The sequence below is a fragment of the Typha latifolia genome, chromosome 2 (assembly GCF_019914945.1).
Source record: "Typha latifolia isolate L0001 chromosome 2, TyphaL0001v2, whole genome shotgun sequence".
NCBI classification, from domain to species: domain Eukaryota; kingdom Viridiplantae; phylum Streptophyta; class Magnoliopsida; order Poales; family Typhaceae; genus Typha; species Typha latifolia.
In genome coordinates, this window is record NC_133087.1 from 8,114,622 (window position 1) to 8,140,073 (window position 25,452).

Genomic DNA, 25,452 nt, shown 5'->3' on the forward strand with positions numbered 1-25,452 from the left:
GACATCATTATGGACTTGTTATCCGTTGGCACTGCGAGGAGTGGACATTGTATTTGGTACTTAGTGGTTATAGAGTTTGGGACCCGTCATATTTGATTTCCAGAGCATGTGGATGAAATTTAAACAAGGAAACAAAGATGTGCGGCTGGATGGTGTTCGGTCTTCGCCGATTCCTACGATGCAGTCTATGGTGGGGCTACCTTGTGCGTATAATTTGGCCTATCTTCTTCAGTTAGGACTAGCAGGAGATGAGCCTCAAATGAGTTTAGGTACTACCATTGAATTGTTTAATTTATTAGATAACTTTTCTGGACTATTTGAGGAGTCACAGGAGTTGCTACCGAGAACGGTGGACCATCGCATAGAGATTGTACCCAGGGCTGCACCGACGAACGTGCGGCCATATTGGTATCCACATATGCAAAAAAAAGTTATCTCAAAGATGGTAGCCGAGATGTTGGAGCAAGGTCTCATTCAACCAAGTCATAGCTCATACTCATTCCCCGTGCTATTGGTGCAGAAAAAAGACGGCACATGACATTTTTCTATTGACTATCGGGCACTAAACGCTATTACCGTCAAGGATCGATACCTATTCCAGTTATAGAGGAGCTACTAGACGAGCTTGCAGGGGCGACTATATTCAGCAAGCTTGACTTGAGGGTCGGGTATCATCAAATTAGAGTTCACCCGGTGGATGTGCACAAAAATGCGTTTCGAACACTGGACAGACATTACGAGTTCCGGGTGATGCTTTTGGTCACACCATTGCTCCAGCTACCTTTCAAGACCTCATGAATAATATATTTTGGCCTCTCATGCGAAGGTATGTCTTGGTATTTTTTTACGATATTTTGGTATATAGTATGACTAAATTGGAGCATTGGAGGCATTTTGAGGATGTGCTGAATTTGTTGAAGCAAAACCAATTGAATATTAAAAAGACTAAGTGCCTATGGGGAATACCACAAGTCGAGTACCACTATAGATGCGATCAAGTGGTTCAACATCATCTCCTTAAACTCGATTCACTCGTTTTGCATGTTGTCTACCCACTACATCATCATGTCCAACATGGCATTATTTCATGCCAACGCCATCGCAAGATCACCTCCTGTCGGTTCATACAGGCTAAGGCTGGCCGTGGCCACACCGGTTGGTGAATGTGGTGGAGCTCGGCTAGGGTTGATGAATGTGGATTAATGAAGGTGTATGATAAGTTACAATGCTGCGCAAGATAGAGAAGATGAGGGAGAGAGTGGGTCATTTCTCAAGGACGAGAGAGGTGACCAGATGGAAGGGGAAGGAGCTCGGCCAACAATGGTGGTTGGCTAGATTGGGATGATTGAGGGAGAAGAAACGAAGGAGAAGATCCGATTAATTTTTCAAAGTTACTAATCAGGTGCATACCACATCTATTTATAGGTGGCTCTCTGACTTGACCTGACTTGATTAGCTAGATTGAATAGGCTTGATTTCGATATGCAACAACTCGTCTACATAAGAAAACAACAACTAACTTAACTAAGCAAAGACTAGAAAACAATTAACCCGAGCATGTCCTCATCGCAAACCTCTTTTTGCTCTCCAGTTGTGGCGTTCGAACGTCTACCTCGGGCATTCAAATGCCAGAACTCGAGACATTAAACTTTTGATTGGTAGGGAGCCTTATTACTTAACAAATAAGCAAATAACTATTACGTCCCAAAAGCAAGAAAATTGATGAAGGAACTATTTCATATCAGTTAGCTGGTCCGTATCAGTCAACCCTAGGTCGAATAGTGCTCGATCTGGCGGAATCATATCAACATTATACAAATCATGATATCAAAAATATTGTTATGGTTATTTACCATAATAGTAGAGAATGTTTATAGTATCAGTAGAGGCTATTTATAGTAATAGTAGATTCTCTCTATCAGGTGACATGATTCTCAATCAGGTTGATGTGGCTAGCGTGATGATGCTGGATTTACATCATAACTAGTAGGCTATGGCTCAAGCTAGACTCTATCATAAAACATTTGGATGAGCTTGTCCTTCAACTCGGATCGCTACTTCAAACTATTGTAGACGAGTATGTTGTAACTAAATTGAGGTCCCTTCAAAAAGGCTCCAAAGCAGAGATGATCTCAGTAGTGCGATGGACCTCCGATCGATTTTCTTTGGCTCCTTGGGTTTTCTTTAGGGAGAAGAGCTCAACAACAATATCCCAAGACACCCCTTTTATAGCTAGAGGAGATCCTAAGAGATTGATGGCTAAAAGTTCAAGAAAAATCCTTCCAACCCATCTCTATATTGTGTTCACGCACCTGTTCACAAAAGTTCGAACATCCTCAAGAGATAGTTTAAAGTTTGCGTGCGAGCATTTGAATGCACTTCGGCTTCGTGCTAACATATTTAGATGACTCCCTCACTATGGTAAGGTAATTGATGATTAGCAGAGTGTATTTAGGCGTGCACTATGTGGATGTATTTATATGCCTCAGCGCTGACTTATTATTGAACAGATGTAACAACAGTGTAGCTCATAATCATTCAAGATCGAAATGGACTGATCCATACGTGTAGATCTAAGAACCACTCTTCTATTTTATCAAGGCAACATATGAGAATAAAATACATCTATATTGAAGACCTAGTCGATCGTTTATAATATGATGATGCCTATTTTTTAATACAAGACACACATGAAAGAGTATCGCCAATTAGTTTATGTGAGAGGCAAACACATAGGAAAACTATACAATTGGTCCCAAGAATAACAGTTTTAGCTAAAAGTAAAGGAATGAGCACATTATTCCGTACAAAAACTGTAAAAAGAATAGTCAAGAAGAAGAAATTTCACTTGACGAAGCATTTTTTGTCTCGCCAATTTTCTTGTAATCAGCTTGTGGCATCTGGAAATCAAATGTCTGCAACTGGTTGAGAAGTTTCTCCTTGTCCTCCAACAGGCGCTCATACTCATGTAGTAACCCTTCAGATTGTTTCCTTAAATTTTGTGCTTTGGCTTCAACGGTCTTTGCCTCCTCTGTTTTTGTTTGCAACTCCAACTTCACATGCATTACTTGCATGTTTACAACAGTAATCTCTTCGTTTGCTTTCATCTCCTCTAAGTTCCCTCTGTTCACCTCTTCTACAGCAGTTGTATGCTTCATCACAGCCTCCATGCTCTTTTTGAGCCAGTTTAGCTCTCTATGAAAATGGTGTAGCTGATTAACGATTAGCGCCAGGAATAAGGAGTATCCTGAAATAGTATGATATTGGCGTACATCACATCCAATTCAGATAAATAAAAACATTTATTAGTATTAACCCATTTGAAAGTTAGAGAAGTGGTAGATTTAAAAATAAAAGATTTCAGTAGTCACACTAGGATAATTATGTAAGTTTTAAGCATAGGAAACAATACCCAAATTCATGTCAACAAACATAAAACAATGCGTTATCAAGGTTGATTATATCTCTAATTTCTAAGGCTCCTAAACCATGGACTGTAAACCACGACTCTTTCCCTCTTCTTCGGCCCCTTGTCCTCCTCCCTGTCATCCTCTTTCTCTGCCCTAGTCCCAAACAAAATTCCTGTTACCTAAGAGGGATGTTGTTTCCTTAGGAGTATAATAGCCATTTTGCACTTTGTTAATGCCAATAGATGAGAGGGGTTCAAGCATAGAGAAAGATGATCATCATGAAGCGAAAGTAAAACTACCTATGGTTGATGGTGTAGAGAGAGATGATCATGGAGTGAAATTGAACGACCTATGGTCAATCAAAGTGTAAATAATCCTAAAATTATACATCTAATCTAATTGCAGTACAATGATTCCATTTTTTATCGACATATATGCTGTATCATCTTATTCCTTTGCTTTTGTACTATAAAAGACCCTATCACATGAGACTTCTCTATGAAATACCAAAGAATGAAATTGATACGATCTGGTCCAATTTGAGTCCAAGTAAGAAATTTATCTAAATCTCTAAATTTTAAGAATTTATAATCTATGTAGTTTTGGAAAAATAATTAGCATGTATTCCTATAAAATCTGAATAATATAAAACCAAAAGGATTAGATCGGTGACATTATTCTCTACATTTTTTGTACTTGGACTTTCTTTACATTTAGATTCTAAGGTGAAAAATGAAAAAAAAATCCAAACAAGATACAGTGGACTCTATGTTCGATTTTAGGACTCTATGTTACGTTTTTCATAAATAAGATTTTATGGCTTGCATTTTAAGTATGTTTATAAATTTAAATAAATTTATCTTCCCCAATGTCTCTACATCTCTCTCTATTTTCTAACAAGTACTTCTCTATCCTTAGCGCCCTCTCCTCTTATTAGCTTTTCTTTTACTGTGATATTCCTCTTTAGCATTATGCGCAACCTCTATATCAAAGTATAGCTCTAATCTATATTGTATCTAAACGCTTGATCATCCTATCATCACTTAACTATATCTTTCAATCCAAACACCACCTTAAGACCTATTACAATCCCTAGAAATCCGACCTTAAGTCCTAGCCATAACAGACCCTAGATTAGGTTCATCGAGCTCACCAACCTACGTGGGCGTGCACCTAAGAAGCTGTTACGATCCGATCACATGGGTTAAGTTGACTTAAACCAAATTAGTTACTTAGCTTTATCCTTTTGTTTTGAATTTTAAATAAATCGGATAATTCGCATGTACATCTGATCCGCTAGGGATTTTACTCCTATAAATAAGGGTGGGCATGTGTTGATAATAATCATTGAATCATTGGGAGAAATCTGAGTTTAGCCGATTATTATTTTCATCCTTATCTTTTTACCTTAGCCGTTAGATTATTTTTATCTTCATAGGAGTAGATCATAACCATAGATCCCTAAATTTTTATAATTTTCTTACGAACAGATCATTCCAAATCTAATTTGTAACAAAAGCCTACAAAAGCCTAGTGTGCATCGCTTCTAGAAAGCCTACAAGTAGGGGGTGAAAATGGGTCTGATTAACTTCGATCCGACTTGCCATTCAACCTAATTCAGATCGGATTTAGACAAAAGTTTCATACCTAACCCAAATACAGATTCAGATATGGGCAAGATTGTTTAAAGAAAAACTCAAATACGGATTCGTATATTTGTCGGATATAATTTTTTAGATACAAATATCAGATATCCGTTTAACTACATGTTTTTGAATGATTTATAATTTTTAGTGCTTATTTAAATGGTGAATATTGATATTGTTCCTAATAATATATTCTATATTATTCCTAGAGATTGATTTTACTAAATTTATATGTAATTGACATGTAAATTTTTTTTATTGAAACTCTTAACATTATGTGTTAATTGTTTGAAAAATGTCATAATTTATTTAAATTTTGTTATCCGTCAAATAATTATATATGAACCCAAAATATAGATTGAATGTGATTTGCGCACTATATGATTAGTATCTGATCTGTTTTCACCCCACCTACAGGTAGCCGGTGGTTACCTAAGCTCAGATACACCCGCCTAGTTGATACGCACCGCATCCAAGCGAACAACAGGATCCTTTGTTGTCTCGGGCCAATTTGATTCTAATCCATTGCGGGATAGTATAAGATAAATGATGATGGTTTCTTGCAAACAGAGCATTACTAACATACATGCTCTACATGATGACTGCTTACATGATGATGCCTTAAATCTAGAAAACCCATTGAAAAGATCATTCAAAATTAAATATTTAATTAACCCCAAATTTGATTCACATTTCATCTGCAGAAGCGTCTAGAGATTTAAGTAAATTACAAATAAGGAAAAAATGAAGAAAATGCTACTAAACATCTTGCAACCAAAATGTCAATACGATAGTAATATCAAATGGCAACGCTACAACAGCACAGTTATTGCAAGGAGAAAGTAATATATCTAGCTCTTCCACAACAAGCGTTTGATCTAGGAAATAAATTAACTAGTTGCAAAACGGAAGGCCATGTTTATATTGGTTATAAGAAAAATTCAATTGAATCGTCAGTTATAATGCTTTAATTTCAAACGGGAAAAGGCTTAGATTCCTTTGGTGTTCTTCAATAAGGAAGAAGGAAATGATATGAGATATACCCATGAGGGAGGCCTCGAGGATGTATCGGCTCATGAGAACTTGGTCAATGGGTGTGATGGATCCGAGCTTTGTGGAGCGTTTCCGGATCTTGGCCATGCTGTAGAGACTGGAGGCGAGGCCGGAGAGCATCGTACCCGCAATTGTCTTCACCACGACCGGGCCGTGGCCGTGCTTGAGTCGGTCAATACCAGCGATGGCCAGCTTCCGCAGCGGCGTTTTGAACAGCACGGCCACCACCACCCCCGCCTCCGCCGACACCACCGTGAAGAGCAACCGAATCATCTTCAGATCTCGGTGGGTGGGAAGGAGATAATGATGGATGGCTTATTTGTTTTGTTTGCTTTTCAGCTCATAAATTGCATTTGCATCTCTATATACTGCTTCAACGCTTTAATGAAAACAGGCAAACGAATGAGTATGAAACAAGGACGTGGCCGCCTCCACTAATAAAAAAAGAAGTCAGGCACGGTTTTATATTAATTTATTAGAATTTACGGAGATAAGATACTGTGCTTTTTTTAATTATTTATTTATGCTAATTCTAAGCTGAATTTTTTATATTTGTCGTTATTAAGATATCTTTCGCCTATTTTGGAGTAAATAGATTAATTTTTACTCCCATCGAACAATAAGCTGAAAATTTATGTCAGATCTCAAATTTATGCTGCACTGCTCGTGCTGATGTGGGCTCTCTGATGCTGTAGCTCTTTGAAAAGCAAATAGAGAAATTTTCATAGAAAATCATAACTTTTTTTTTTCTTTATTATATTGTTTTAAAGAGAAAACTGATAGGGGAGGAATTTCATTAATGGCGTCCAAATGATTATAAGATTGATTAACATAACTAATAGGAGAGATAGGATAGATAGGGCTATAGACAACTTTAACAAGCCCCACAACTTGGTAAATAACAATATCACAATAAAGAAATATATTGTATCAAAGTCAAAAGGGTACAGAAAAATATTGCAAAAAGTACAACCTATGCAATGACACAAGCACAAATGATCTAATATCCAGTAGGTTTGTCATGACCACTGCAAATCCGGGCACACAACTCTATAGAGCTTCGAAGAGAAGATAAAGAGAGAACCATTGGCGCAAATGTCAAAAAACACCTCTTATAGCCCACCAACAAAGGGGGAAGAGGACGACCCAAATAAATGGCAAACACAAGGTATGTCAATAAAAGGAATAAAAAACCTCCGTCCTCTAGATCCAAAGGCGACCCAATGGAATAAAAAGAAAGAGAAAAAAAAAATCTAATACCCTCTAGCCACTTGACTTGCATGAATCTTCACTAGTTTCAATATTTCATTCTCGATGGTGATGTATGAAATATTATTTGAGATCAATGCGATTTGTCCTATAGTGATATTTTTCTCTCTACCTTGGTTTTTCATATACCTACTAATGATTCCCACATTCCCACTATATGCGCAATGTTCAGTCTTCTACATATTATAGCATACATTTAGTTGTCAATTGCTTAGGCATATGGAACTTTCACTATCTCTACCTTCTCATTTTGTGTCATTCTAGATTGTTGTCTTGAAAGTTTGAAATTATTTCAACAGGTGTACAAATTGGTTTAGCATCCTCCATATTGAACCTCTTTGTTATGCACTAGATTTGGATTAATTCGAACCTAAAAAATTTATAAAAATTTAAATAGTGGTAGCCTCATGAGATAGAGTTCTAATGACTCTAGTTTTATCCTAAATCGGAGGTCTAGATGAAAAGATATAAATAAAATAGTAGAGCAAGATTAGAATGGTAAATATCTGACATTGCAGCGGTCGTCGGAGGGTGGCAAACAGCTAAGGGTGGTGGTGGACGGCCGTAAGGGTGGTTGCTGATGGAGGAAGATGGCTAGGGTTTGAAAGATCGAAATGATTCTATGACTATGATCTACTCCTAAAAAAATAAATATGATCTAATAGCTACGGTAAAAAATAAAGACAAAATGAATAATTTAGCTAAACTCAGATTCATTCAATGATAATTTATCAACACATGCTCACTCCTATTTATATGAATAAAAATTCTAGCGAATTAGATCCACATGCTAATTATCTGATTTATTTGAAATTTAAAATAAAAAGATAAAGTTAACTAATTAACTCAAATTGACTTGACTCGACTAACCTAACCTATGTGGTCAGATTGTAACAATCCACCACGCTTCTAACGCCTTGTCCTCAAGGTGACTAGTCTCTTACTTTCTTGTGCTCTTGTCATACTAATCATAAGACTCAGGTTCATCCTCGAGTTTACTAAAGAACATGACTTGGGTTGGTTGGCACTTGCATTTATTAGGGGTGGGGATCATTGGGTACATCGCGGCGTGAGATCATTTGGCGGTTAGGCTGAGTTGTCTACATAGGCTGAGTCGGGGCAGATGTAGTCTCAAATGGGCCATTGGTTCGGGTCATCTTTCTTCTCTCCTCCTTGCGAATTTGGTTCAACTGATCCAACTTGTACTCCATAAGAACAACTAAGGAGAAGGTCACGTTAGAAGTAGTGGGCCTCAAAGCCTTGACCTTAGCCTAAATGTCAGGCTTGAGCCCATTAATAAAGGTACTCTTTAGGGCTGAGTCAGACTAATTAGTGACCCGATTGCAGATCCACTGAAACTCCTCATAGTAGGCTCAAACTATTGTTGAATGAGTCAGCTTAGTCAACGTGGCTTGAAAGTCCTCGTACTGGGACGGATAGAACTGAGCACAAATCACATCCACAAAGTCCTACCAAGACTTAAATGGTCAAGTACACTTAGCTGACTGGTACTACCTAATTGCCATACCCTCCAAGTATAATGAAGCTAGCTAGACCTTCTAATGGTCGAGCATGACATGGTATGTGAAAAACTGCTTTGCTAGATAGGTCTAGTCTAATGGATCTCCTCTAGAGAGTTTTGAAAAATCAAGCTTGACAGTCCGAGCTTAAATCCCAAAATGTGGTTGTCATCGCGGGCCAATTGACCTCGTGTTTAAGGCTAGTCATGTGGGACATGAGCCTAAGTGTCTAGCTCATGTCACGCTCGGGCTACATGTAGGATCAGCTCAGTTTGATAGCGCTAGCATACTGGGTCATTCAACCATTCATTCTCGGGCTCGTACTCTGATGTGATTCAGACTAGATCAGATCACCTTGAAAGACATTGGGCTTGATTGATCAAGTCTAGCTATCTTATTTATTATTCTTATGTCAAAGTCTTACTATGTTAGGATTTTATTTAATTAGCTAAATCTAGCTCTGCGAAATTTTGGGAAAATATTTGCAGAATATTCTACAGATATTTGAATAATATCAAACCAGTTGGCTTTAACCTCCAAATCTACAACTTTGGTATTCATAACTTCTCCAGATTCAGAATCTATCTGCATAAAAATGAAGGGTTAACCCGAGAAGATAAGAAAGACTGATTTAGTTAAATTTGTTTTAGACTTTTTAATTTAATCTCTATAAATAGGGCCTTATGACTTGCATCTTAGGCATGCTTGGTATGAAAGATTAATTGGCTTTCGCCCTGGCATCTCTCTCAACTAGGCCATAGGCCTCTACATCTCCCTCCTCCCTCTTTACCAACTAGTGCCACCTCTTCCATTGGCACGATCTTGTCTAGCTTATAATCTCCCTCTGGCGGCCGATCCCCTAGTCCTATAGGGCAAGCCTACTTCTCCCCTTTCGTCTCTTTATCTTAACCGTCTCTACCTCCCGTACGATTTTTACTATAGTTGTAGGCCAATCATAGCCTTCAACCATCTATTGCATCCGCATCCGCATCCGCATCCGCAAACCACCACAATCATCATCTATTACCAAGCCACCTTCATCAACTACTCAGCCTCCACTCCATCATCACCTCCATTCTATACTTAAGAATCTGTGCCTCTACCCGCGGATCCCAAATTTCGTGCAGAACGTCTATGAATCGGATCAAGCCGGTTCGTAACATACTCATGCTCGAGGTCATGTTCATAGGTTCCAAGCTAGTTCGCACGAGATAGTCAAATCGATTCGCAAAAATCTAGCTTGCCTTGGAAATCATACACTTGCCCTACCCCTAATCCTAGGGCTGAAATTGGATTTTGGCCTACGAAAGCTACCGTAGGCTGCTGTAGCCTCAATAGTGGTTAGGCAGGGTAGGTGGCTAGCAGTAGTAGCCATTCGGTAGGTCCACACTGTGGTGGAGCAGCAATGGAAGGCCGAACTTAAGCTTGGGCTTGAGCTAGTGTAGCAGTAGCCATAGCGCATTGCCGACAGGTCCATCGGCCCCAAGCGGTTGTTGAACGGACCCACGACCCTACTATAATGGAGCAGCAATGACAGGAAGCCTCGATGAAGCCACCTTGACGTAGGGGTAGCTTCCCATGGTGGTGGCTATTGAGCTCGACCACCATTAGCTAGCAGTTGCCCCAAAAAGCTAACTATGGCCATTAGTGGTCATGGAAGCACCGGAGCCGCGTCCACTAGTAGTGGGTTTGTTGTTGCATAATCTACCATCATTGGCGATTTTTTGATCAGTGTTGACATGAACGGCAGTATGGGCTCAAGTGCGGTTGGTTTGAGGAAGGTGCCAGATGTCGAGGTCATGGCTGGTGGAGGCTGGATCGCCGCTGGTGGAAAGCTAAGGTTTTCGGCCCTAGCTTCCACCAAGGGCGGGGAAGATGACCTAGAACCCATCTTGACTGGCCGCTCTAGCGCTGCGGCTATGTTCTAGGTCTATAGTGGTCGAGGGACCTCCCCTATGGCTAGAGGAGGGTTCGAGGTCGCAATTTAGGCCAACCCTTCCCCTTTCTCATTGCTTCAATTATTCTCACCGTGGGGGTCGATTTTTGCCATGACTAGCAGTGCTAGATGGGCTTGGATCAAGTCCTTGATGGTGGTTTAGATCTTCTTTGAGTTCTCTTTTAAGTTCTCCTTCAATGATTCTCTCAGTGACTCGACAAACTCATCAATGCCTTTACCAACGCGGGTGGATGTCATCGGTGGTTGCTAGTAATGGCGATGGCATCGGAGAAACCCCCATAGGAATGGAGATGAGTTCTTGGTCCTTCATGGTTGATCCCTCCTCGTTTGTCTTCGATCACGTGTTAACTATCATCCGAGGAACTTCGGCTTTGATACTAATGTTATACATCTAATTTAGACCGATATGGAGTAAGAAAATTATAAAAATTTAGGTAATGGTTGCCTCATGAGATCGATTTCTAATGACTCTTGTTTTACTTAAATCAAAGGTCCAGATGAAAAGATACAAATAAAATACTGGAGCAAGGTCAGAATGAGATAGAATGGTAAATATCTAACGTTATGGCGGTCATTGGAAGGGTGGTGGTGGACGGCCATAAGGTAGGTTGCCTACTAGTCGAGAAAGATGATTAAGGTTTGGAAGATCAGAATGCTTCTACGGCTATGATCTACTCATAGAAAGATAAAAATAATCTAATGGCTTTGGTATAAAATAAAGACATAAAGAATAATTTAGCTAGACTCAGGTTCATTCAATGATAATTTATCAACACATGTCCACTCCTATTTATAGGAATACAAATCTTAGCAAATCAGATCCACATATGAATTATTTAATTTATTTAAAATTTTAAATAATAAGATAAAGCTAACTAACTAACTCAAGTTGACTCGACTCGACTCAATTGACTCAACTAACCTAACCTACATGGTAGGATCGTTACACTCTTCTGCACCATTACCATATACTCCTTCTTGGATAGTCTGAATAGTTGCAATTTTCTATTAGTTTCAATCCTATTCTATGGATTTGCTTTACTGCACCCCAATTGTTTATACAGAATGTAACATTATTTTTAACAAAATTAAGAGAAAAAAATCTAATATTGATTGTGCTAATAGAATGGGTAAAGAGCATGATATGATGATGAATTTAATCAAGGTTTCAAGTCACATTCAAAAGCATATGACCGAGAGTAGTAGCACATCTTAAGCCTCCGAGCGACCACTCTGGTATTCAAATGCAATTAGATTGAGAACATTCATGGGCATTAAGCATTCAATCAGTCCCCATAGGCATTCAAACACATATACCAGAGAGTAGAAGAAATCATTAGGCGTTTGAACGGCCAAGACCGAAGAGCCCAACTTATCAAGGGTGATTTAATGCTTCTAAGGAAAGCACAAATCAAGGACTAACTTGAATTAGTTTTCAGTCTATCTTGCACACCTATATAAGTCCTTGAACCGTAGAAGTGAAGGACTTGATTGAAGAACATAAATTGAAGCCCTAGTGGAGAAATATGAGAATTCTTCATTGATCAGAGAAGATTAAAGATTTGAGCGCTTACGAAAACTTTCTGATTGTTCCATCATCATTCATTGATATAACTTACTTCGAGAGTCACGGAGACAAGTTCATTCAATCTCAAGAGTCAAAGAGGTTGGTTCAATCAACCACGTGAAGCAATTTGTAACAAGATCTAGCGAACAAGAGAATTTTAGATATAATTGTGGGATTCATCGGGTAATCTATAAGCAGTTCTTCTATTTACTATTTATTACTAGTTGATTTGATCATAGTGAAAAGGATTCATGGTTTTTACCCTAGTTTAGGGTTTTTTCATTTAAATCTCTTGTGATTACTTAATATTTGATGTTTATTTACTATTAAGTCTTAATGTAAGAGGTCATATTGAATATTAAGGTTTGCCCTACATTTTTCAATTAGTATTAGAGAAGGTTTTTCTTACTTTAGAAAGAGATGCTTTGAAATATAAATTTTTCTAGGGAATGGCAATCTACGACTAGACCTCCTTTGCTTAATGGATCTAATTATCCATATAGGAAAGCTAGAATGTGAGCATTCCTAATGTCTATAGTTGAATGGGTCTAGATATCAGTTGTCCATGGTTGGACATCTCCAACTGATAGTTGATCAAAAAGAAGTTGTCAAATATTTAGACTGATACGATCTCCCTTTCTGGCCAAAGGCTCGATCTATTCCGATTTCCAGATCTGGATAGGATATGATATGAAACTTTAGAAATAAATCTCGACGAATGCCACTCTTGGATCGACGTGCAATTTTGATATGTTGTAGCTCCCAGAAAAGAGCTTCCAACAAATTAAGTTTCAGGTGAATCGGATGTCGGGATGTCAAGATATCGTCTGATTAGTGGACGAACATCGGGTAGTCTATCTTAGGATCCGTGGATGGAGGATGAAATCCTAGATGATGGTGGATGGTGGAGGACCGGCATTAATGGGGTGGCACCGGTGAGTAAGTAGTAGTGGAAGGGTTATGGATGATGGAAGGATTAGAACAAGTGATGGATAGATTGAAAGAAGGGGGAGGAGAGGGTCGCTCCTAAGAGACTAGGGTGATTAGCCGGTCGAGGTAGGTTAGAAACGGCGTCACCGGGGAACGAGAGAATAGGAGAGAAGAAGGCAGGGGAAAAACTCAATTCATCAATAATCACTCCATGGTTGCCATCCACACCTTTAGAGGCTAACCAAACAATTCAAAAATAACCCTAAATAGTATATTTTCGCTGACTGTATTCAAAGGCACCCGATCGCGTTCGAACACACATTTTTCGCACTTGTCTGAATTTGCGAACGCGATGCAGGTGTTCGCATGCGCGTTCGAACGCATAATTCACACTCTCTAGATGTGCGAACCTGATGCATGCATTCACAACCGCGTTCGAATTCACTCCACCCGCGTTTGAACGCGACATACAAAAAACTTATTTTTTTAAGAATTAAATACTAAAACAAAGACACCCCTAAAGTGTACACATGCTCGAGACGACATTGGTGAAGTTCGAATCGTATCATAGACAAGTAGGATAAATTTGATTATGAAGTATATGGTTAGAATAGTAAAGCCATTAATGTAATTTTTAGTGGAGTTTCTCCTAATACATTCCGCAAAACTTGTACATGTGAAGTTGCCAAGGAAGCTTGGGATATTCTTGAGACAATATATGAGGATACTCCAATTGCCAAATAATCTAAGCTTCAAAGACTTACAGCTAGGTTTGAAACTCTACGTATGGATGATAATAACTCTTTTGATGATTTTTATACCAAACTTAGTGATACCGCCAATTCCAGCTTTAACCTTAGTGATAAGATTCCTAAAAATTAATTTGTTAGAAAAATTCTTAGATTCTTACCTCGGAGATCTCAATGTTAGATTACTGCTATTGAAGAGAGTACACAATATTAGAGTTAAACAACTAGTTAGGAAACTTTAAACTTTTAAAGCTACTCTTCGTCATCCCAAAGAATCTAAAGAGGATGCCTTGAATTCTGTGCAAAAAGTTGAAGATGACACAATAATGATAGTGATCTTGATCTAGAGATGATTGCTCTATTTATTAAGAAGTTTAAAAAATTCTTTGAGAAATCAAAGAATATTTCAACTAAAATCAATAAGTCTAAGTCTCTTGACAAAACAAAGGGCCTAGTGCTCCTACTCAATCTGTGAATTTGAAACAAAAGGGCAAGGGTCCAAGTGGAGGTATATAATATTATGAATGTCAAAGTTTCAGACATATGCAGAAGAATATCAAAAGTGATTAAAAATAAAAAGAAAAGTTATAAAAGTCATTTGAGATGTTTCAGATGAGTCGGATAGCAGTGATTTTGAATCAGAAATAATAAATTTTGCAACATTTACCACATCAATTGTATCATCTAACAATTATGTTGAGAATTTGAGCATAGATCAAGGGGTAGACAACAATGAAGATATAAATATTCAAAAGGCATATGATGAATGGTGCCAAAAGCCATATAAATTGAAGAATAACTACATTAATACTTCTGGCAAACTAAAGCTCTCAGAATCAAAAAAAAAAAATATTACAGGATCAATTAAGTGAAGTGTTAGAAAACTTGAATAAGTTAGAAGAAGATATGAATGATCTTAAGGATCTTCTTGAGAAATCTAAACTGGAATGAGAAAGACTTCTAAAAAAGTTACTTTCTTAAAAGGATAAGCCAAGGTGGAGAAGATATTGACTGCACAAATTACTAGAAAAGAGAGATATGGTCTCGGGTACACAGGAAATTTTAGTAATACTAAGATAGGTTTTGTCTTTGTAGGCACTTAAGAGCTTTCAAGCAAAAAATATGTACCAGTGACTCCTATTCCATCAATTGCAAAACAAAAACTACAAAAGTAAACAAGAAAAAGGTACCTTAAAATTTTAGAAACAATACCTATGAGAGAAAATTAAAATCCATACCTATTTATCATTATTGTATGTTTTAGGCCATGTAAGACCAAACTGTTATACTTCGAAGAATGTAAAGATTACTAAAATTGGTATAAAATCAAGATAGGTGTGGATAAGAAAAACTAATCTTAAGTGCTATGTTGTGCATTAGGCTCTTAAAACATTGAATTATGATATATAGTAATTAGGTAGTGGATGCTCTAAACATATGTCTAGTGATAAAACTTTGTTTCAGTCTCTTGAATAATTTGAGGGTGGTAGTGTGACTTTTGGTAATGGTAACACTACTAAAGTTGTAAGAACAAGTGTTCTGATTATTCTGGCTTTATCAATATTTAAAAATATTTTATATGTTGAGGTTTTAAAAGCAAATCTCTATTAGAAAACATGTGGCGATCATCATGAAGTATGCTTTTCAACAAGTCAGTCTATGATTGTAGATCAAAGTGGTAATACTATGGTGAATGGAGTTCGAACTATGGATAATTTTTATGGTGTTTGTTTGAATGCTTTTTTAAAATGCAATTCTGCATCTTTGGATGATTCTAAATTATGGCATCAAAATTTAGACCATGTGAACTTTAAGGTTGATCAAAGATTGATTCTTTTTCTACCAAAAGACCTTTTGAATTAATACATATGAATTTTATGGGCCCAATAAAACTAAAAGTATCGGTGGAAGGAAATATATTTTTAGTTTGGTAGATGACTAGAATAACTTTGATCTTTTTCTTATAAGAAAAATATTATACCTTTGATATTTTTAAATCCTTGTGTTTGCGACTTCAAAATAAAAAAAAGATTCGAAAATTGTTAGAATTCTTTCATATCATAGTAAAGAATTTGAGAATTAAAAAAAAACCATGTTTTGTGATTCTCATACACCTTGCTAGAGTCTTTTCTTATTGCATTAGTTGTTTATTTTTGGAAAAAATAATTTTTTTGTACGTCGCGTTCAAACGTGGAAGGGGTGCGTTCAAACGATTTTGCGAACACCTACATCAGTTCGCAAAAACAAAGAATGCAAAATATGCATTCGAACGCGGTTGGGCGCGTTCAAACGCTTGCGTGCGAACGTCTACATCAGTTCGCATCCACAGAGAACATCTTTCGTATGTTCAAATGTGGTCGATCCCGTTAGAACGCGATTGGCGAGGATCCACTAGTATTAAGGTTAATAATTATTATTTTGGCTTGTTGGCTAGCCTCTATAAAAGTGTGGATGGCAGCCAAAATTATTATGATGAATAAATATTTGTTTCTATCTTCCTCTATCTTCTCTCTAGTCTCTCTACCCTAATCTCATTCCTCCCTCTTCACTAACTAGCCACCTCTACCGTTGGCAAGGTCTCATCTATCTTCTAATCTCCCTCGTCTCTCGAGTCCTCTCTCCTCCTTAGAATCTCGGCCACTTCTCCCCCTTCTTCCTTATCCCTTAAACTACATCAACCATCCATCCTCATCTCCATTATCATCCATAACCCTATCATCACCTCCACCCGTGACCACCACCATCACCCCCACTCTAGCGTCTTTTCATCCCAGATGCAGTCCGAATTTATAAATAACATAGATACCAAAAATGTAGATCAGCAAGTCTCAAATTGACCACCCTTAGTTTCATAATTTTCTAACTACAGGAAAATATTTGGTGAATATGAAAAACCCCTAGACACAAGTATGTATCTAAATACTAGGCAATGATATCACTCGTTCGCTTAAGAACTGAAGAAATAAAAGTCTGAAGAAATATTAAGAACGAAAGCAGAGATGAACGCCAAGATTTTAACGTGGAAAAACCCAAACGAAAAAAAACCACGGATCCAAAACCAATCACTAGAATAGTAGCAGTTACAAGACTGACTCACAAAACAACCCGTCGATCCAAACGACTTTGTTCCTCTCAGTCTTGCTCACTAGAACCCACGATTCACTGCTTCTTGTGATTGAAGTCCAACCTTAGTAGCCCTCGAGATTGATCTTTCGTCTAGATATCCCTTAAGACGAAAGATTAACTTTTGTAGATGAGTAGAATCTCAATAGTTGAAGAACTGATGTAGCCTCAAGAAATCTCCTTCAATAATGCTTCTTCAACCACCTTAGAGATAGGACATCACAATCCTTATATATGATCTCCAAGATAGAGCTAAATCCAAGTCTTATTCGTACTCACGAAAGTCCAAGATTTTCAAACTTCATTGGTGCGTTCGAACGGCATGACTTGATCTCAAGTGCATTCGAATGGGCCCGAGTGCGTTTGAACGCGACAACTTAAATTCTTCAGGTTGTGTTCGAACGCGTTTATGAACGCAGCTCTCGGTCTGTGTGAACGCAGTACCTGCGTTCGAACGCATTTGTGAACGCAGCTCTTATTCTATGTGAACGTAGTACCCGCATTTGAACGCGTTTGTGAACGCAGCTCTCGTTCTGTGTGAATGCAAGTACCCGCATTCAAACGCGTTTGTGAACGCATCACGTTCAAACGCGTTTGTGAACGCGGTGTGAACTCAACAACTTTTTTTCCAATAATTTTGCAATTCTTCAAACCAGAGATATTCTAGACTTGTATAAAGCTCATATACATGTAAAAATACACTTAGAATATTTTGTACACAATTGCCAATAATTAAAAACCTAACAATCTCCCCCTTTGGCAATTTGTGACAAAACATCTAGTTTACAAGATATTACAAAGAATTCAAAATGAGCATTCAACAAGTCTAGTACTTTTAGCACATCAATCCCTGCAAATAAAAATATACCAAACCAAGATCAAGTGAAAATAACTTGAAATGAATAACAATCCAAACACAATTTATCAAGTAAGCAGTTCACAAGTACTCAAGCAAACAAAGTTCACAGGTATGCATGCAAAGGTATTTAAGCAGTAAACATAAACTAGTAAACACCATTACTCCCCCTACACCAGTAAACTCCTAAACTCCAAACACCAAACACACGTCTAAACTCACACTCACTCTCCCCCTTTTCGACACAAATGCCAAAGACTAGGAACTCGGAGGGAACTGACGATGAAAAATTGACAACACGGAGTCGAGTATGGTCCCTTAACGAGCTTGCTCAGCTCGTAAATCATTCACGACCGAATGGAGATCCTGCACCTGAGTGCTAAGCTGATCGAAACAATCAGAGAACTGTGGTAACTTCCCCTCAGTGTGACATGAGTCATCGTCAGAACTATCATCAGAAATGTCGAGGTGTGATGAGCGTCCAGCGGCGAAAGAGGACGGCTTGAGAGGAGACGACTGATCATGAGCTTGACTCCGCTTAAGAGTTATCCGATCCAACGGTTTTTGTGAAGTAAGGGAAGGTTTCGAGGCATCCACTCGCACCCCACTCTAAGTGCACAAATTAGTAATAAAAATGCCAAACGGCAACCCTTCACGGGCGCTTCTTTTCTGTGCAGCTGTTAGAATGGAATCGTAGATCACCGCAACCAAATCAACAAAAACTCCCGACAACATCACATGAAGGAGGAAGGCACGATCATGACTAATACTAGAATGGCGAGTCTTGGGGGTGACGTTGTACAGACAAAGCAGGTGAAGTATGCGAGCCATTGATGTCAGTTTTGCATGAGGCATCATATTGCCCTTCCAACGTTCCCCTTTGATTAACACAGTACCAGCAAATTCGTTGATATCAGGTACTGGAGTAGACGATGGATACTGGAACTCACCATCAGGAAGTTGGAATTCTGCACGAATAACATCGAAGTCCAAGTAGATCGAAACCCCACGGACAGTAGAACATATACAACGTTCTAAAACCGTGGCATTACTAAAAAATTCCCTAACCACTTCCACATACGCAGTCCCGCTCATCCGACACACGGATAACCATCCTGGCTCATTAAAGATCTGTTCGATCCCCAATGTAGAAAAGTCAGAAATGACCACGGGCCATTCACAGATAACAAGTTGAGTGCCAAAATTGTGTTTGTATCGCCCTACAGCCGTAGGTGTCAAAAACTTGGGAGCCGAAGTAGGTGAGGAAGGCGGCCTTGGTTTCTTGGAAACTGTAGCTTTTCTAGGCATTCTTGAGAAAGAAACAAGATGCAAGATTCAATACATGCCCAAAGCAAACAAAAAGATAGCAAGAAATCCAAAAAAAAATTCAAGAAACCATGAAGGCCCGAAATGAAATCCATCATCCACTTGAAAATGCTAATATATCACGTTCAATCATACAAGAAACATCAAGATAATAACATTAACGTGATCAAAACTCGAAAATGCACGAAATGAATCAAGATCAAGAAACTTAATTGAATAAAAAATAGGAAAATTGATGGATGATCATACCTCGCAAAAGTGAAGAAAAACTAAGAAATTCGGCCGAAAGATGCTAGATCCGGAGGAGAACTACCCTCTAAAATGATTTGTAGTGAGAAATTTGATTAAAAAGACCAAGATTTTGAAGATTTGAGAGGAAGAAAATGAAGGGTTTCTAGGGTTTGGAAGATGGAAGTTGAAAACCCTTGGGTTCGAGCGCAATATATAAAGAATCCTCGAGTGCATTCAAACGCGCCAGTCACTGCGTTCGAACGCCATTTTTTTTAAAGTAAAAAATCTAAGAAAAAATCAAAAAATCTTTTTGGAGATGCACTTCTAGAAATTCAAAATAGATTCAAGACAGAGAATATGACAATCGAATGAAATAAGTCATACATAGATCAATCAAATTATCAAAAGCATATTATAATCAATTCTAATGCATCACTCAAATTTAAATTAATCTTGATTGATCATAACAATATGCATATGCAAGGTGAGCATAGATAACATGAAACAATCTTCTTAAATAAACTTTTCTATTTAAACAATTACAACACAGTAGTCAAACCGACTTAGTATTTAAATTTGCACTTTTCGACTTATTCTCAATAACCGAACAGGAATTTTTTCCTGTATTTTTTTTATACATAAACCATATAGGTGTAATGATGGCTTTCACACATGAGTAGGTAGCCCTTTTCTTGTAGTACATATCAAACAATGTGCAAGAAGATATTCACAAATATCAAAAAAATTTATTTAATTTGCAAGCAATGTACTGAGTCAAACTGGACTCTAAACAAGATGGTTTTCACACAAACTCATTGTAGCCCTTTTCATTGATCTTTTATGAACACATTTGTGATGACTAAGCATGAGATCAAACCATGCAAATCAACGTCAATAGTGAGCTATTTAAAAAAAAATTCATGATGTCATGCTCACTCAAGAATATACACACGTTATGAGTGCATTAAATTTAGTTTAATTATCATAGAAGTCGAGAGAGTGAATAAATCAGAAATGATACAATATACTGCAAGATGACAAAATTGACTATAATAACTCATAATCAAGAGAAAAACCATATTTATATGTCAAGAGTATATTATTGAATCTAGGAGTGCATGAAATTTTTTATTTATTTTTTTTATGACAAAAACTCTCAACAAATCTGAAACTAAAACTAAAGAAAAGTTTAGAGTAAAGAAAACCTAAAAAGAATGAAAAGAGATAATAAAAAAAGAAACACGCAAACCAAAACACGCAAACAAAAAAAATCAATCCAAAGCACAAATCCATAAAGAAGTATGAAGATACTCAAATCTCTGTAAATCCAAAGGTTTTGTAAATAGATCACCCAACTGTTTCTCTGTCTCAACATGTTCTAGTGCTATTGTTTTGTCTTCAACTAACTCGTGTATAAAATGATGTCGGATATCAATATATTTTGTACACGAGTGTTGAACAGGATTTTTCGATATATTAATAGCACTCATGTTGTCAGAATAAAGTACTATAGTATCTTGTTCAATGTCATAATCTTTGACCAACTGTTTCATCCATAGTAACTGAGAACAACAACTTCCTGATGTAATGTACTCGGCCTCCGTAGTAGATAAAGATATCGAGTGTTGTTTCTTACTGTGCCAAGCAACCAGATTATTTCCAATCTAAAAATATCCACCTGAGGTACATTTTCTATCATCACATGAACCTGCCCAATCCGTGTATCCAGATATGATAGCTCCCGAGTCATAAGTAAATCAGATACCTAAGTCAATTGTGCTACCGATATATTTTATGATACGTTTCACAGCAAACAAATGTGTCTCCTTAGGTTCAGATTGAAACCTAGCACACACACCGACACTAAATGCAATGTCAGGTCTACTAGCAGTTAAGTATAAAAGACTACCAATTATGCTCCTATATAGTGTTTGATCAACACTTTTTCCTGAAATATCTTTACCTAGTTTGGTAGTAGTACTCATAGGAGTTCTAGCATGTTTTGTATTTTCTAAACCGAATTTAGTCACAAGATCCTTAGCATACTTGGTTTGAGCGATAAATATCCCTCTTTCTAATTGAGTAATTTGAAGTCCCAAAAAGAACTTCAACTCACCCATCATGCTCATCTCAAAATGACTATGCATGAGATCTACAAACTCCTTAGCTAACGATTGACTCGTTGCCCCGAAGACAATGTCATCCACATATATTTGTGCCATAACTAAACTCTTGTTCGACCGTCTAATGAACAATGTCTTGTCCACTCCCCCTCGAGTGAACTCTACATCCACTAAAAAAGTGGTCAACTTCTCATACCAAGCTCTTGGGGCTTGTTTTAGCCCATAGAGGGCCTTTTTCAGTTTAAACACATGAGAAGGAGATTTTTGATCTTCGAACCCTTTCAGTTGTTCCACATAATCATCTTCATTCAGAGTACCATTCAAGAAATCACTTTTAATATCCATTTGAAACAATTTAAATTATAAGTGACAAGCAATAGCAATTAGTATATGAGTAGATTCTAATCTAGCAATAGAAGCAAATGTCTCATCAAAATCTATACCATCAACCTGTGTATATCCCTATGCTACTAGTCTAGCTTTATTTTGAACTATATTGTAATGTTCATCACTTTTATTCTTATAAATCTATTTTGTTCCAATGACGTTCACATTCTTAGGTCTAGGAACTAAATACCAAACATCATTCCTAGAAAATTGCTCTAATTCCTCATGCATAGCATTAACCCAAGAATCGTCTAATAATACTTCCTTCACATTTTTAGGTTCAAAAGAAGATGTATAACAAGTAAATGATACCTCACTTTGGATTTGTCGTCTTGTCTTAATTGGTTCATTCACGTCTTCGATTACTTGTGACAGTGGATGATTTGATTTCACTCTGGCAGATAGTTCCGGTACGTTGTAGTCATCTTTATTCATTTCAACTTTGTCATCGTCCTGATTATCAATTTTCAGATCAAGCTCCTTTCCTATTTATTCGTCATATGTATCTGAAGAAATAAAAATAGGAGTAGCTTCGATTAAATCAGTCGTGGATTCATCTATCATAACATTAGCAGATTCCATAATAGTAGAAGTGTCAAAATTAAATACTCTATAGGCTCTGCTATTATTCGAATACCCTAAGAAGATGTCGTCGTTACTTCTAGTGTCAAATTTAGTCAAATATTCTCGATCACGCAAGATATAACATTTACTACCAAAAACTCGAAAATATTTAACACTAGGTTTTTTACCTTTTCAGATTTCATATTCAGTCATTTTTGTACTTGGTCTTAGATAAACACGATTTATCACATGTACCGCTGTATTAACCGCCTCTGCCCAAAACCTTTAAGTAACCTAACCATTTCCTGCACAACTCGATTTTTTCTTTACACAATCCCATTCTGTTGTGGAGTTATAGGAGCTGAAAACTCATGTTGAATACCAAGGGAATCGCAAAATATAGAAAAATTTTCATTTTCAAATTCTCTACCATGATCAGAACGAATCCTAACTAGGGTTCTAGATTTTTCATTCTACAATTTTAAACATAGTGATTTAAAAACTTCAAAGGTTTTAGACTTCTCACGTAGAAAGGCAACCCAGGTATATCTGAAGTAATCATCGACCATTAAGAATATATAGCGTTTACCTCCAAGACTTTTCATTTTTGTTGGACCCATTAAGTCCATGTGAACTAATTAAAGCACACGGTCGGTGGTAGCTGCATTTACCTTATGTGAGATCCGAATTTGTTTTCCAATTTGACACGAACCGCACATTCTTTTTGACATTTCTTTCATCTTAAGTATTCCTCTTACCACTTCTTATTTGGACAAAGTAAATAATTCCTTGTGATTCACATATCCAAGACGTTGATGCCAAAGATCTGCAATGTCAAAAAAGGCACTATTATATTTTAGTTTATATGATGTTCCTACAACATAGCAATTATCAGATGTTCTAGATCCATAACATATAACATTACCACCATGATCTAAAATAGTAGAATCATTTTTGGAGAATTTTACCTCATAATTTTCATCACAAAATTGACTGATGCTCAGAAGATTTTCTTTCAAGCCCTTAACATAAAGAATATTTTCAAGAATAAGAATCCTCGGAGAACTTACCTTTCCTTTACCTATTACCTTGGATGAATTACCATCTCCGAATGTCACAACTCTCCCTTCATGTTTTTCAAGATTAGAAAATAACGACTTGTCACCCGACATATGTCTTGAACAGCCACTGTCTAAATACCACAAATCAGAATTTAAAGCTTTCAAGGCTATATGCACAACATAATATTTCAAATGAAAGCAGTTCTAGGTTTTTGCAAAAAATTGCAATGAGGTCGAATATGCCCTAGAATGCCGCAATGATAACATGTCGGAACAAACCCTTTTCTACTCACCTTTTGTCGAGTAGTGTGACTAAAGTTTACCTTTGGTGCCGTTGACGATTTACCAGTTTGTAGATTCACCTTCAGTTTAGAAGTATTCATCCAGGATTGCTTTGTAAATGCGGTTGATGACCTCAGATATTCTTCCTTTTGTATACCTGCAGAAACGAAAACAGTTTTATTATTATTTGAATTACTAGTGCATCCAACACCATACCTGTCTTTTCCAGAGATCTGAGCCTTTAGAATCTCGTCAAGTTTGTTCTTCCCTTTTAGAAATATCACTTCCTTATTCAGTCGCTCTAGTTTAATTTCATCAGCCTTCATTTTATTTTTTGCATTGTCAAGTTGTTCAGAAAGGTCTTTGACACGTTCAAGTTCCAATTTGTACTTCTCCTCAAATTGAATTCTTTCTAGTTCGATTACCTTGAGTCGTTGAAGTAGTCTAAGATTGCTTTTCTTGAGTTTAAATGACTCCAAGTACAGGTCATTATATGCCTTTTGAATTTCAGATTCATCTTCCTTAGCTGGAAACATATTCTGATCATCTGTACTATCAGTATTAACAACAGAATCAATATTAAGTACAGAAGAGGGAAAAGCTACAAAATTTTCTTCGTCTTTTCCAGAATCATCATCAGATTCATCTAAGTCATCCCAAGTAACTTTCATAGCTTTACCCTTTTTCTTAAGGCGATTAGGGCATTCTTGTGCTATGCGTCCAAAATCAGAACATTCAAAACATCGAACTTTATTCTCAGAATTCTTTTTTTTTATTTGACACTATTGTTGCTCACACCTGTATTCGAACTCGCAGTATTCTTCTTTTTCACAAAGGCTTTGCTTTTCTCAAGTTTTTCAGCATTCAACTTGTTTGACTTTTGAAAGAATTTATTAAAATTTTTGACGAACATGGTGAACATCTCAACATCTAAATCACCTTCATCATCAAACTCCTCAATATTTTGTTCAATTGTGGATAGGGCAATCCCTTTGGACTTCCTTGGTTTTGAAAGACTGGACTCAAATGTTTGTAGATTTCCTATCAATTATTCAACTTTCATAGAATCGATGTCCTTACTTTCCTCAATAGCTGTAACTTTTGCCTTAAACCTCTCTCGAAGAGACCTAAAGATCTTACGGACAATTCTGTTTTCAAGAATTTTCTCTCCTAGGTTGAAACTGGAGTTGACCATATCACTCAACTTTGCATAGAACTCATCAAATGTCTCATTCTCCTCCATATGTAGAGTTTCAAAACTAGTAGTCAACCTCTAAAGTTTAGAAAGTTTTACAGCCATAGTTCCTTTGTGAGTAGTTTCTAAGATCGTCTAAGCTTCTTTTGCTATCTCACAAGTAGAAATTATTCTAAATTCTTCCGAGGAAACACAACTAAAAA

The 25,452-nt window shown here is 37.2% G+C and overlaps 1 protein-coding gene across 1 annotated transcript; it reads right to left on the reverse strand.

Moving 5' to 3' along the window:
- Positions 1–2,749: 2,749 nt before the first annotated feature.
- LOC140781213 (uncharacterized) lies at positions 2,750–6,497 on the reverse strand. Its single transcript, XM_073127102.1, has 2 exons — positions 6,100–6,497; positions 2,750–3,247 (listed from the first exon to the last, which is right to left on the reverse strand). The coding sequence occupies exons 1-2, from the start codon at positions 6,380–6,382 to the stop codon at positions 2,829–2,831; spliced, it is 702 nt and encodes a 233-aa protein (XP_072983203.1). The 5' UTR covers positions 6,383–6,497; the 3' UTR covers positions 2,750–2,828.
- Positions 6,498–25,452: the final 18,955 nt, after the last annotated feature.

Coding starts and splice junctions, on each gene's coding strand:
- LOC140781213 (XM_073127102.1), bottom strand. CDS start 6,382: ATGATTCGGTTGCTCTTCACGGTGGTGTCGGCGGAGGCGGGGGTGGTG. Junction 3,248..6,099: donor CCTCGAGGCCTCCCTCATGG/GTATATCTCATA, acceptor ATACTATTTCAG/GATACTCCTTATTCCTGGCG.